Source organism: Dendropsophus ebraccatus, chromosome 4 (assembly GCF_027789765.1).
Source record: "Dendropsophus ebraccatus isolate aDenEbr1 chromosome 4, aDenEbr1.pat, whole genome shotgun sequence".
Classification (NCBI taxonomy): domain Eukaryota; kingdom Metazoa; phylum Chordata; class Amphibia; order Anura; family Hylidae; genus Dendropsophus; species Dendropsophus ebraccatus.
In genome coordinates, this window is record NC_091457.1 from 101551097 (window position 1) to 101564349 (window position 13253).

General features: G+C 45.0%; 1 protein-coding gene across 1 annotated transcript in view; it reads right to left on the reverse strand.

Moving 5' to 3' along the window:
* Nucleotides 1–13253, reverse strand: part of BSN (bassoon presynaptic cytomatrix protein) — a 178297-nt gene that overhangs the window by 124296 nt on the left and 40748 nt on the right. Inside the window, exon 2 of the mRNA XM_069966489.1 lies at nucleotides 12338–12731. Within this exon, the coding sequence (XP_069822590.1) occupies nucleotides 12338–12731 (394 nt within the window). The remainder of the gene's footprint in view (nucleotides 1–12337; nucleotides 12732–13253) is intronic.

Consider the following 13253-nt stretch of genomic DNA (forward strand, 5'->3'; position numbering starts at 1 on the left):
AATCAGCTGTTGCGGGCTGAGGGCCGACCACAACCAGACTCATGTCATCAGTCCTTCGCTGACTAAATGACAGGTTCAAAAGTGGCCCCTTCAGTCCAGGGAGGGTCCTCGGCAGCTGATCCGCAGCGCTGGGAGGCCGTGGCCTGTTGCTTTTAATTTAGGACACTGACATGCCCTATAACAGTAAATTCTGGCAGCGTCCGGTGATCCCTTAGCCCTGCAGTAGCCCTCAGCAGGAGCTAAGGGGTTCCCAATCGCAGCCAGAACTTACTGTTATAGGGCATGTCAGTGTCCTAATTTAAAGTAACAGGCAGCCCCGCAGCCTCCCGCTGCTGCGCTGCGGATCAGCTGCATAGGACCCTCCTCGGACTGCAGAGGCTGTGTCAGCAAGTCATTCGTTGAGTGGTCGGGCAAAACAGCGACTGTGGGAACGACTGAAGAGGTGAATAACTTGTTGGGTTTTTTTTTATTCATTACAAAAGAACATGAGAAGGGGCTACCACTACTTGGGGGTAGGACACAGGAGGAAGATTAGAGGGTAATATCACTACTTGATGGGCACAGGAGGGAGGATTATTACAATTTCTGGACACAGAGAAGAGCTATTGCTACCTCGGGGCACAGGATGGGGGATTACAGCTACTTGGGGGCACAGGATGGCGTGATTACTGTTACTTGGTGGCACAGGATGGCGGGATTACTCTTACTTGGTGGTATAGGAGGGTAGGAGGGGGAGATTGTGACTATTTGGGGGCATAGAATAGGGTTTATCATAGTTTATAGGTGCAGAAGGGATCTTTTTAAGTGTCCAGACAAAAAAGGAAAATGTATACACCGTAGAGGGTCAGAAGGGGCTAATTTCTGTGCGGGTCTGTAATAAGGGAAACTATTCATGTTTGGGGCACTATGGATGGGGTATGGGATAGAGGTGACAGGTGTATAGACTGCTGGAGAAGCGTGGAACCTAAAGTGTTTGTCTGACAGATGCTGTGGGGACAAATCATGGCTCACAGAAGTCTTCATGATGGCCCGGACTGAAAGAAGGTGAAAAGGAAAAATGAACAACTCTGATGACCTGTGAGTCAATGTGGGATGTAACTGCACTTTCCATCACTATACTGTCACTGTGTGGGGGTCATGTTGTACAATACAGTGTTTTTTATTCAGTACCAGTACTGGTTGAGGTGGATGGAATAGAGAGTCTGAAATAGTACAGCAAATTTTGCTGCAGCACCTTTCTCTCTCTCTCGTTTTTTATTTATTTTATTCACTGGGCCGGGGGTGGGGATGTTTGATATTTTACATGGGCTAAAAGGATGCTTTATGTGCCAGGGCAGCTTTTTAGTCTCAGTCCAGCCCTGCTAGCCTCTGTCCAATACAACCAACACCTGTCCAGTATAACAATCACCTGTCCATAGTACTATACCTAGCATCTGTACAATACAACCAACACCTGTCCAGTATAACAATCACCTGTCCATGGTACTATACCTAGCATCTGTCCAATACAACCAACACCTGTCCAGTATAACAATCACCTGTCCATGGTAGGCTGGGTTCACACTGCGTTTTTGCAATCCGTTTTTTGCAAAAAAAAACGGATGAAAAACGGATGAAAAAAACGGATGCATTTGTGTGCATCCGTTTTGATCCGTTTTCCATTGACTTCCATTGTAAAAAAACGGATCAAAACGGATCCGTTTTTTTAACGGACACAAAAGTAGTGTCAGATACGTTTTTGTGTCCGTCAAAAAAAACGAATCCGTTTTGATCCTTTTTTTTTTTTACAATGGAAGTCAATGGAAAAACAGATCAAAACGGATGCACACAAATGCATCCGTTTTTTTTTTCATCCGTTTTTTTGCAAAAAACGGATTGCAAAAACGGATTGCAAAAACGCAGTGTGAACCCAGCCGTACCTAGCATCTGTTCAATACAACCAACACCTGTCCAGTATAACAAGCACCTGTCCCCAGTAACTAGCATCTGTACAATACAACCAACACCTGTCCAGTATAACAAGCACCTGTCCCCAGTAACTAGCATCTGTACAATACAACCAACACCTGTCCAGTATAACAAGCACCTGTCCATGGTACATAGCATCTGTAAAATAAAACCAACACCTGTCCAGTATCACAAGCACCTGTCCCCAGTAACTAGCGTCTGTCCAATACAACAAACAGCTGTCCAGTATAACAAGCACCTGTCCCCAGTAACTAGCATCTATCCAATACAACCAACACCTGTCCAATATAACAAGCACCTGTCCATGGTACCTAGCATCTGTAAAATACAACCAACACCTGTCCAGTATAACAAGCACCTGTCCCCAGTAACTAGCATCTGTACAATACAACCAACACCTGTCCAGTATAACAAGCACCTGTCCCCAGTAACTAGCATCTATCCAATACAACCAACAACTGTCCAGTATAACAAGCACCTGTCCCCAGTAACTAGCATCTATCCAATACAACCAACACCTGTCCAATATAACAAGCACCTGTCCATGGTACCTAGCATCTGTACAATACAACCAACACCTGCCCAGTATCACAAGCACCTGTCCCCAGTAACTAGCATTGGACAAATACAACCAACACCTGCCCAGTATCACAAGCACCTGTCCCCAGTAACTAGCATCTGTCCAATACAACCAACACCTGTCCAGTATAACGAGCACCTGTCCCCAGTAACTAGCATCTGTACAATACAACCAGCACCTGTCCAATATAACAAGCACCTGTCCATGGTACCTAGCATCTGTACAATACAACCAGCACCTGTCCAGTATAACGAGCACCCAGCGTCGGACTGGGCCACCGGGGAGCCGGGGGATCCCCCGGTGGGCCCCACCCCCTCCTCCCTCTTGCAGGGCCCTTCCCCTAAGCCAGAGAGGGGCCTCCCGTTTGGAAGCTGCCTAGTGTCGGGAGCTCAACGGGCCCCCTGCTGGCTCCCACACTGCTGGGTGAGTTCAGCACGGCATCAGGGCCCGTTCTTTCTGTAATCATTGGCCCTCCCCTCCCCCCTGCTCACCTGGCTCCTTACATCAGCTCTGGGCCTCAGCGCTGCCCTCTTCCTGCCTGTCAGGAGAGCGGCAGCAGCAGGGCCTCCTCCATCCCCCCTCCCCTCTGCAGTCATGTGACTCTCCTGTTGCTGTGTGTGTGCAGTCGGTGCACAGGAGATGGGGAGAGGCTGCAGGCTGCCTGGCTGGGAGAAGAGAAGATGGAGACAAGAAGACTGAAGCCTCCTGCCCTGCTGAACATGTAAGTGTGTGTGTATATACTTGTCTATCTGTCATCAGTGTGTGTCTGTACATGTGTCATGTGTTTATGCATGTGAGTAATATATATGTGTGTTTTCTATGATGTATATAGTGTATATTATGTAATGTAGTTCTATAGATGGTTTATATGTGTAATCTGCATGCTTTTGTATCTGTGTATCCATGTTGGTGAGTCTGTGTGTGTTAGTATGATTAGATGTATATATGTAAGGTGTGTTGTGTCTGCATGTTTGTGTATGTCTGCAGTATGTCTATTTGTGTATATATGTATACAGTGTGTATGTCTGCAGTCTGCAGTATGTCTATTTGTGTATATATGTATACAGTGTGTATGTCTGCAGTATGTCTATTTGAGTATATATGTATACAGTGTGTATGGCTGCAGTATGTCTATTTGAGTATATATGTATACTGTGTGTATGTCTGCAGTATGTCTATTTGTGTATATATGTATACAGTATGTATGTCTGCAGTATGTCTATTTGTGTATATATGTATACAGTGTGTATGGCTGCAGTATGTCTATTTGTGTATATATGTATACAGTGTGTATGTCTGCAGTATGTCTATTTGTGTATATATGTATACAGTATGTATGTCTGCAGTATGTCTATTTGTGTATATATGTATACAGTGTGTATGGCTGCAGTATGTCTATTTGTGTATATATGTATACTGTGTGTATGGCTGCAGTATGTCTATTTGTGTATATATGTATACAGTATGTATGTCTACAGTATGTCTATTTGTGTATATATGTATACTGTATGTATGTGATGAGAAGTTCACACTTTGGAGGTCCAGTTGTGCAGGAGATCCGTGAGGCTTAGGCTCTGATCAGCTGAGGATTCTCACATCACAGATGATAGGTGTTGTAGTAGATATAACAGTAAGACTTTAATCAATGGATGACGGGTTTCATCAGATGAGATCATCAGATCTATTGAGGATTCCCTTAGAAACGCCTCATCCATTGATTTAAATCTTACTCCTACGTCTACTACAACACCTATTATCTTTAATGTAAGAATCCTGAATCAGCTGATCAGCGCCCAAGCCTCACGGATCTCCTGCACAACTGGGACCTCCAGAGTGTGAACTTCTTCTCAACTATTGTACCGACTCAAGAATAAAGATATAAGCAGCAGACACAGACACAAGTGGGATAATGCCCCCCTCACCAAACTGCACCCCCTCTGGAGCAGCAGCAGTAGTATCAGTGATAGGTAGGATTATGCCCCCCCTCATCTGACTGCACCCCCTCCGGAGCAGCAGTATCAGTGATAGGTAGGATAATACCCCCCCTCACCAGACTGCACCCCCTCCGGAGCAGTAGTATCAGTGATAGGTAGGATAATACCCCCTCACCAGACTGCACCCCCTCCGGAGCAGTAGTATCAGTGATAGGTAGGATTATGCCCCCCCTCACCAGACTGCACCCCCTCCGGAGCAGCAGTATCAGTGATAGGTAGGATTATGCCCCCTCACCAGACTGCACCCCCTCCGGAGCAGTAGTATCAGTGATAGGGAGGATTATGCCCCCTCACCAGACTGCACCCCCTCCGGAGCAGCAGCAGCAGTATCAGTGATAGGTAGGATAATACCCCCTCACCAGACTGCACCCCCTCCGGAGCAGCAGTATTAGTGATAGGTAGGATTATGCCCCCTCACCAGACTGCACCCCCTCCAGAGCAGCAGTATCAGTGATAGGGAGGATTATGCCCCCTCACCAGACTGCACCCCCTCCGGAGCAGCAGTATCAGTGATAGGTAGGATTATGCCCCCCCCTCACCAGACTGCACCCCCTTCAGAGCAGCAGTATCAGTGATAGGGAGGATTATGCCCCCTCACCAGACTGCACCCCCTCCGGAGCAGCAGTATCAGTGATAGGTAGGATAATACCCCCTCACCAGACTGCACCCCCTCCGGAGCAGCAGCAGTATTAGTGATAGGTAGGATTATGCCCCCTCACCAGACTGCACCCCCTCCGGAGCAGTAGTATCAGTGATAGGTAGGATTATGCCCCCCTCACCAGACTGCACCCCCTCCGGAGCAGTAGTATCAGTGATAGGTAGGATTATGCCCCCTCACCAGACTGCACCCCCTCCGGAGCAGTAGTATCAGTGATAGGTAGGATTATGCCCCCTCATCTGACTGCACCCCCTCCGGAGCAGTAGTATCAGTGATAGGTAGGATTATGCCCCCTCATCTGACTGCACCCCCTCTGGAGCAGCATCAGTATCAGTGATAGGTAGGATAATACCCCCTCACCAGACTGCACCCCCTCCGGAGCAGTAGTATCAGTGATAGGTAGGATAATACCGCCTCACCAGACTGCACCCCCTCCGGAGCAGCAGCAGAGGCAGCACTAAAGTAGTAGTAATTCTTGTGATTTTATTCACACCCTCTAGCGCGATGTTTCGTTTTAGCTCTGAGTAAGGCTAAACATTGCACAAGAGGGAGTTAATAAAGTCACAAGATTTTTTACTACTTTGGTACTATCTTCGCTGCTGAATTATTGTACCAAGTCTCCTGGTTCCGTTGAAAGGGCTGAAAGCGGCATCAAGGTGTACAAACCACCGCTAAGGTGACTGGCGGTGTTGGGCTTGTAGCATGACCGCCCAAGGTGAGCAGCAAGTTTAGCCACTTACACACATTTGTTCTGCAGTAATACGCTATGTGCGCCGCATGGTGTTCTCTCTCTTCTACTAGTAGATGTATAAAATGGCAGATTACATCTTAAAGCCATGTTCACACAACATATGTTTTGCATAAATCTTAGCTGTTGTTGCAATTTGCAATAACAGCCGTGATTTATGCAAAACATACGTTGTATTGGAATGAATGGAATCCCAGACGGAGCGTATACACATAGTATACGCTCCAGCCGCACGAAAAACTGACATGTCATTTTTCTGCGGCCGTACAGACATGGCAGTTCACACAATGGAGTGTGCGGCTCCGGCCACACGCTCCGTTGTGTGCAGTGGTGAATTCGGATGCGGGTGCACACTGGTGCACCTGCATCCGAATTCAGCAGAAATGAAGATCATCCGGCCAGTACTGCAGTACTATCCGGGATGATCTCCAGTAACATTGGCCGCTCTGTGACCCAGCTGCGTCACAAAACAGCCTGTGTTATATGTGGTGTGAACCCAGCCTAAATCTAGGTTTACACACAGTATTTTTGCTCAGTATTTTGCAACCAAAACCAGGAGTAGATTGAAAACACAGAAAGGCTATGTTCCCACACTGTAGAAATTTAGTGGATGGCCGCCATTTAATGGCAAATAATTGGTGTTATTTTAAATTTCAACAGGGTGTGAACAGAGCCTTTCTGTGTTTCAAATCCACTCCCGGTTTTGGTTACAAAAAAAATGACCAAAATACTGTGTGAACCTAGCTGTGTGACACCATGCTTACCGCTTTCTTTCCACTGGTGCACTCCTGCTGCTTCTACTGGTCCTGACTCGCTGACAACCCGCTCAGCCAATCACTGCAATGACCTGCTGCAGCCATTGATTGTGAATATTTGCAGTCTTTAAAGTGTTAACTGTTATTTGAATGAACTTTTGACATATGAGAGGTTTAGCTTGGTCGGGGTCTCTCTGATAGTAACAGCCAGGTGAAGCATCACTCCCAGACCTTGTGCGCAGTCCGGCTGATTACAGGTCACTGTCTCCACTATATTATATAAAGTTTGTTTCCTGTAATCAGCAGAACCCCGAAGAAATACATGTTATTAAATGGCCCAGATTGCAGCCGGGCTGCATAGACTTGGGCAGCGTGCGGTTATGGACGGTGCATTTATGGAGGCATACACGGATGTGTGCAAGAGCCTGGACTGTCATTATAAAAACTTTTGACATCATGCAGATGTGTGAAATGTTTCGATCAGTCGGGGTGTCAGTGCTGAGACCTCCTGTGGTGGCTAGATCATCACTCCATCAGTCATGTTACACATGACGGGCCCATAGACTATAATGGAACCCATCTCCTATAATGAGTGCTCAGCCCCTCACTTGCATTATGATGGACTGAGTGACATTCTGGCCATTGTTGGGTGTCTCACCCCTGAGACAGATTAAACTTTTAATCACGTCTGTCTGACATTTTGTATTGACTTTAAAGGGGTACTCCGGTGAAAAATATTTTTTTAAACTAACTGGTGTGAGGAAGTTATACGAATTTATTTATTACTTCTAATTAAAAATCTCCAGTCTTCCCGTACTTATCAGCTGCTGTATGTCTTGCAGGAAGTGGTGTATTGTTTCCAGTCTGACACATTGCTTTCTGCTGCCACCTCTGTCCATGTCAGGAACTGTCCAGAGCAGGAGAGGTTTTCTATGGGGATTTGCTGCTGCTCTGGACAGTTCCTGACATGGACAGAGGTGGCAGCAGAGAGCACTGTGTCAGATTAATAAGAATACACCACTTCCTGCAGGACATACAGTAGCTGATAAGTACTGAAAGACTGAAGATTTTTAATTAGAAGTAATTTACTAATCTGTAACTTCTGACATCAGATTAAAAAAAATATATATATATTTTTTTTTACCAGAGTACCCCTTTAACGCTTTAATGACCACTGATGTGCTTTTCATGATGGTCCTTTAAAGTCTTATTCCAGCCCAACAGCTTGTGGTGAGGCTAGAATAAACCGTCATGGGTCTCCTCTGCTGGAGATTGTAATAGAGGAGCAGACTAGATGGTCATTTTTTCCTTCATCTTCTGAGGCTGTGTTCACACATGACATTTTTTATGTGTTTTTACAGCAATATTGTTGGAATTTCATTAAAGTTTCTACATAAATGGTGCAGTTTTACCACAACTGCATAAATCAGTAACAACTGTATAAGTGACTGGCACTGCACTAGCGTTGCTGCTCACATACACAGCTCTATGCAAAGTCTCTGTACTAACGTGAAAGGTTTGGCGCTGATTATGTCTTTATATGTTGGGTGGGCCCCAAGAATCAATTTCCCTGGTGGGCCAAGGTACCCCAGTCCGACACTGCGAGCACCTGTCCCCAGTAACTAGCATCTGTACAATACAACCAGCACCTGTCCAGTATAACGAGCACCTGTCCCCAGTAACTAGCATCTGTACAATACAACCAGCACCTGTCCAGTATAACGAGCACCTGTCCCCAGTAACTAGCATCTGTACAATACAACCAGCACCTGTCCAGTATAACGAGCACCTGTCCCCAGTAACTAGCATCTGTACAATACAACCAACACCTGTCCAGTATAACGAGCACCTGTCCCCAGTAACTAGCATCTGTACAATACAACCAGCACCTGCCAAGTATCACAAGCACCTGTCCCCAGTAACTAGCATTGGACAAATACAACCAACACCTGCCCAGTATCACAAGCACCTGTCCTAAGTACCTACTGTAGCATCTGTCCAATACAACCAACACATGTCCAGTATAACAATCACAAGTCCATGGTACGTTGCATCTGTCCAAAACAGCCATCACCTGTCCAGTATAAAACAAACCTTTCCCTAGTGAGCAGCCCCTGCCACCTGTAACGGGCAGCTGTTCATTATAATCAGTTCTTGTTCAACATTTTTATTGATTTTTCGGCATTTTGACAGAAAGAAGTATATTTATAATCAGTTCTTGTTCTCCTTAAAGGGAATCTTTCAGGTCTAACTCATGTTGCTATGCTGTTACAACAAGGAAATATACAGGATCTTTGATTTATCCAGCTGTGCATCCAGAATGTAGAAAAATGCTTTTATTCTTTAGAACAAAGAGTCAAAGATGCTTTCCCGAGATCCTGATCTGCCGCGAGCTGGAATGACTGACACCCCCCCCCCCTACTTGATTGATACCTGGAAGCTGAGTCCCAAGCAGGGATAGGTTTGAGAGGGGGGGGTAAGAAGGTGTTACAGCTTGCAGCAGATTAGGAGCTTGGGAAAGCCACTTTTACTCTTTGTACTATAGAATAAAAGCATTTTCACGCTTTGGAAGCACAGATGGATATATGACAGGTACTGTGTGTCTCCTTGACCTAACTGCTATCTAGCAGAACATAAATTGCAGCTAACAGATTCCCTCCTCTTGAGTCCCCAGTTTTTCTATTCTGTAACTTGGGCTTCTCTCCAGAAGTTATCAGTAATTAAAGGGGTTATCCAACGCTACAAAAACATGGCCACACAGAGTTGTGGGGGAGACGGGATGACCTTTACAATGGAACTAGCTCCCAGGTAACCGGGATGGTCACTATCCCCTCACATCTTACACTTTATACTTCCAGGCGATGAGAGCGGCTACCGTTACTCACCAAATTTAGACAGGGGGCACGGGCAGTCGCAGGAGGCGGACGTCTGCAGTACATGCAATGCATAGTTGTACTATATTATATCTTACTGAGCATTCTTGATACAAATGTTGGATATGGTGTCTCTGAAGTTGGACCCCTGTTTGGGTCCTGGTTGTATAGTTATGCAGTGAAAAATGCTATACTTTTTTCTTTATTTGTTGCTACAAAATCCAAATAAATATATATTTAAAAAAAAAACATGGCCACTTTCCCCCTACTGTTGTCTCCAGTTTGGGTGGAGTTTTTAAACTCAGTTTCATTTAAGTAAATGGAGCTTAATTGCAAACCGCACCTGAACTGGAGACAACAGTAGGTGGAAAAGTGGCCATGTTTTTGTAGCGCTGGATAACCCCTTAAATAATATGACAGATGCTCAGACCAGTTTGCTAAAAGGAGATGGTCTATGCAACCAGTTCTGTATCAGAGTGGATTCGGGTGTTTTTATTATTGGCATATATTATATATACAGTAGATGTGACTGGCAGGTGTTTGCATAGGGATCTGTGATATCAGGAATGGAAGGAACCCCATTACTGAGCAGGACATTGTTTCACATTCATCCTGATCCTTTCCTGTGTATCCAGCATATTCCACAGTCTAATTGCATCTAGAACAATGCCACCACACCAAAAGAGGAAAATTGCCGCTGTTACTAGCCTGCAAAATGATGCTTGCTGTTATCCAGCTGAGTAAAGCTCCATTACAAGACAGAGAAGTCATTACCTTTGTGCTATCATTCAAGAGGCAAGTAAACCCAGCACCAGAACCTGGTTTCATAAAAATACATCAAAACCACTGCATTTCTTGTAGTTTTGTTAAACTTAGGGAATAACCAGTGATGTGTCATCTTTGCGTGTCCAAACCCTTACACCCATGTTACATCCATATCAGGCTGGAAAATAATGGCAATGCTGGATCCCCTGCATGCCGGACACCAAAGCCACCTTGACTTTAATGGGGCCAGTTGGATTGCCGACAAGGTGACTGGCAATTTACCAGATAAAATACCATTGCATGCTGCTCGTTGATTTTTTTTAATGCAATCTGCCAATGCCTCTCCCGCCCAACCATCATCCACATTCATGATTTCATTCTATCTACCCACCACCCACCCTACATGCCCCTCTATCCATTTACCTCCCATTAATAAAACAGCTTCTATCAAACTACTTTATCCAACTACTATTACCTCAACAATAGCACCATTAACCAACTATGACCCACTTCCTAAAACTAAAATCCATCCAACTACTTCAAAGTCAGCAACACCTCATCCAAAATGTCAAGTCTATCCAAATACTGCTCCCTCCCAAATACCTGACACTAACAACTGCCATCCTGATACTACCTCTCTATCCAACTATCCCCCACCTGCCAACACTACACTTTATTGACCAAACACCCACCCCTTTACCAGAAATAACCCAACAACCACCCAGTCCACTGTACCTCCCATCTTACTCCCACCTTTTCTTTAATTCCAAACTCTAACTACTTCCTACATCTCAACACCCTAGTTTATCCAAATGCCATGTATTCCCTAATACCCTCCATATTTAACTGACATTCATTTTCAAAATCCAGGTGTACCCAACAGAAACTCACTCTTTAGTACCTGTCTATCCAACTATCATCCATTGCCCAACATCTGTCCTAACCTCCACCCGAGGAACACCACAACTGTCCACTGCTATGTATTGTACCCCATACTGCATGTGGCAGAGCACAAGAAGATGCTCCTCACTAATAGATTACTTTTTTTCTCCCCACAACCTCAAATAGATCACACTGGCCCATGAGGATTAGAATAAGGAATCTGTGTAGAAAAATGGTGAAACAATGGTGCACATTCACAAAATCCACATCCAAGTGTTTCCATTATCAACTAGCAAAATTTTGACTGTATCTCTGGAAATGATTTGGGAATAAGGCCTTATTCACATGTCCTGATCCATGATCGCGGATCTGTGACCACTGATAAATTTAGGGGACATTGAATCCTACAAGCCTATTCAGACGATCCGTGCCACAAAACAATACGACATAACCTAGTGCGGAGGCGGATCGTGGCATGGATTCACTAAGATTTGATGTAGCAACTGCACCTCTGGATGTGACTGGAATATAAAGGCCCTTTTACACGTGACGATTATCAGCTGAACAGCCTGATTATTGCCTGAGGGGCTACTCACGGCGTGTAAGTACAGTAGTGGGAATATTTAGACAGTTTCAGAGCACCCAGGATCCAAATGAATGCTACTGCTGGGAACTCCAAGGTCCAGTCCGCAGAATACTGTACGTGCATGGATGTGAATAGCCCCTCATGTAAAAGGCAGAACACCGAATAAACAAGTGAAAAACACTCACTCCCAATAATGAGCCTGTTTTAATGATCATGTAAGACATAATGCAGCTGCACAGTTGTGAATGCTCTGGATGTGAATGGAGTATGAGACATGATATCTTAGCAGAAGTAATGACATCTCTGAATATGATTGAAACATAAGTCAATGAGGAAACGTTGTGTATGCAGCTTTTGATGTAAATGAATATAAGTTAAGATGTAACTTAGGATCAGTACAGGGTATTATTTGTGGGTCATGCAGTGGGCTAGTTCAGTGTGATACGAAGGGCACAGGAGACACATAACATAACAGTTTTCAGATCCATAGGGGAGATGCGCTCATTATAACAAAATGTTTAACGTTACCTCTGTCAGATGAGGGTTGGGGTTGAAACCACACTGGTTGCACACCTCGCTGCGACACTGGGTGCATTTGTTAAAGTTTGGCTGATTTGGAGAGGAGGTGAGGTCTGTTGTGTTGCATATAGGGCAGAGCGTGCTGCTGGGGAGAGGGGCGATCTGCGGCACTGAGTAGGGCGAGGTTGGGGTAGTGCCTCTGTCTGGAGATGCTGAGGGTGATCTTCCAGCACGATGACCTTTGCTTTCCACCTGCAGTGTCCTTCTGGAGACGTCAGACGCCTGCTGGGGCGGGGAGACATGGCTTTTCACTTCTTTTGTGCTTTCAGGGGTTTGTCTAAACGTCTGAGGAGCGGAACTCTGCCCAGCTAAACGTCCAGGATTCTCCAACCTCCCAGGAGCACTGCAACAGAAAACAAAAAGTTAACTTAAATGAGATGACACACTTTATACACAGAAAACTCTATTCCTTCTATTACCGCTATTACCTCTTGTCCAAGAGGTTGTTAGAGCCCCGACCCATTACAGACATTATTGAATATAAAACTAATATAATGACATTTTGATGAGATGTCCATGAGATCCACAAACCTTATACTATACTAACAAAAACTCAATTTAGTACTGCTGACAAGGTAGTCACAGCCCCAGCCCCTGTTACAGACATCATTGACTATAACAGTAATAACCTAATACTACAGTACCAGATTAGTATAATGGTCTTGTAATTATACATTAAAGAGGTTCACACATAAAATACTTGGCTGCTTCCCTCTACAAACACCATTATCCATAGGTTATATCTGTTACTGCAGCATAGGGCATTCATGTGAAAGGGGTAGAACTGCAATGTTAGATAAAGCCCATGGACAGTAGTGCTACTGTGTCTGAAAGAAAGTGGCCTTTTTGTAATGTATGCAACCCC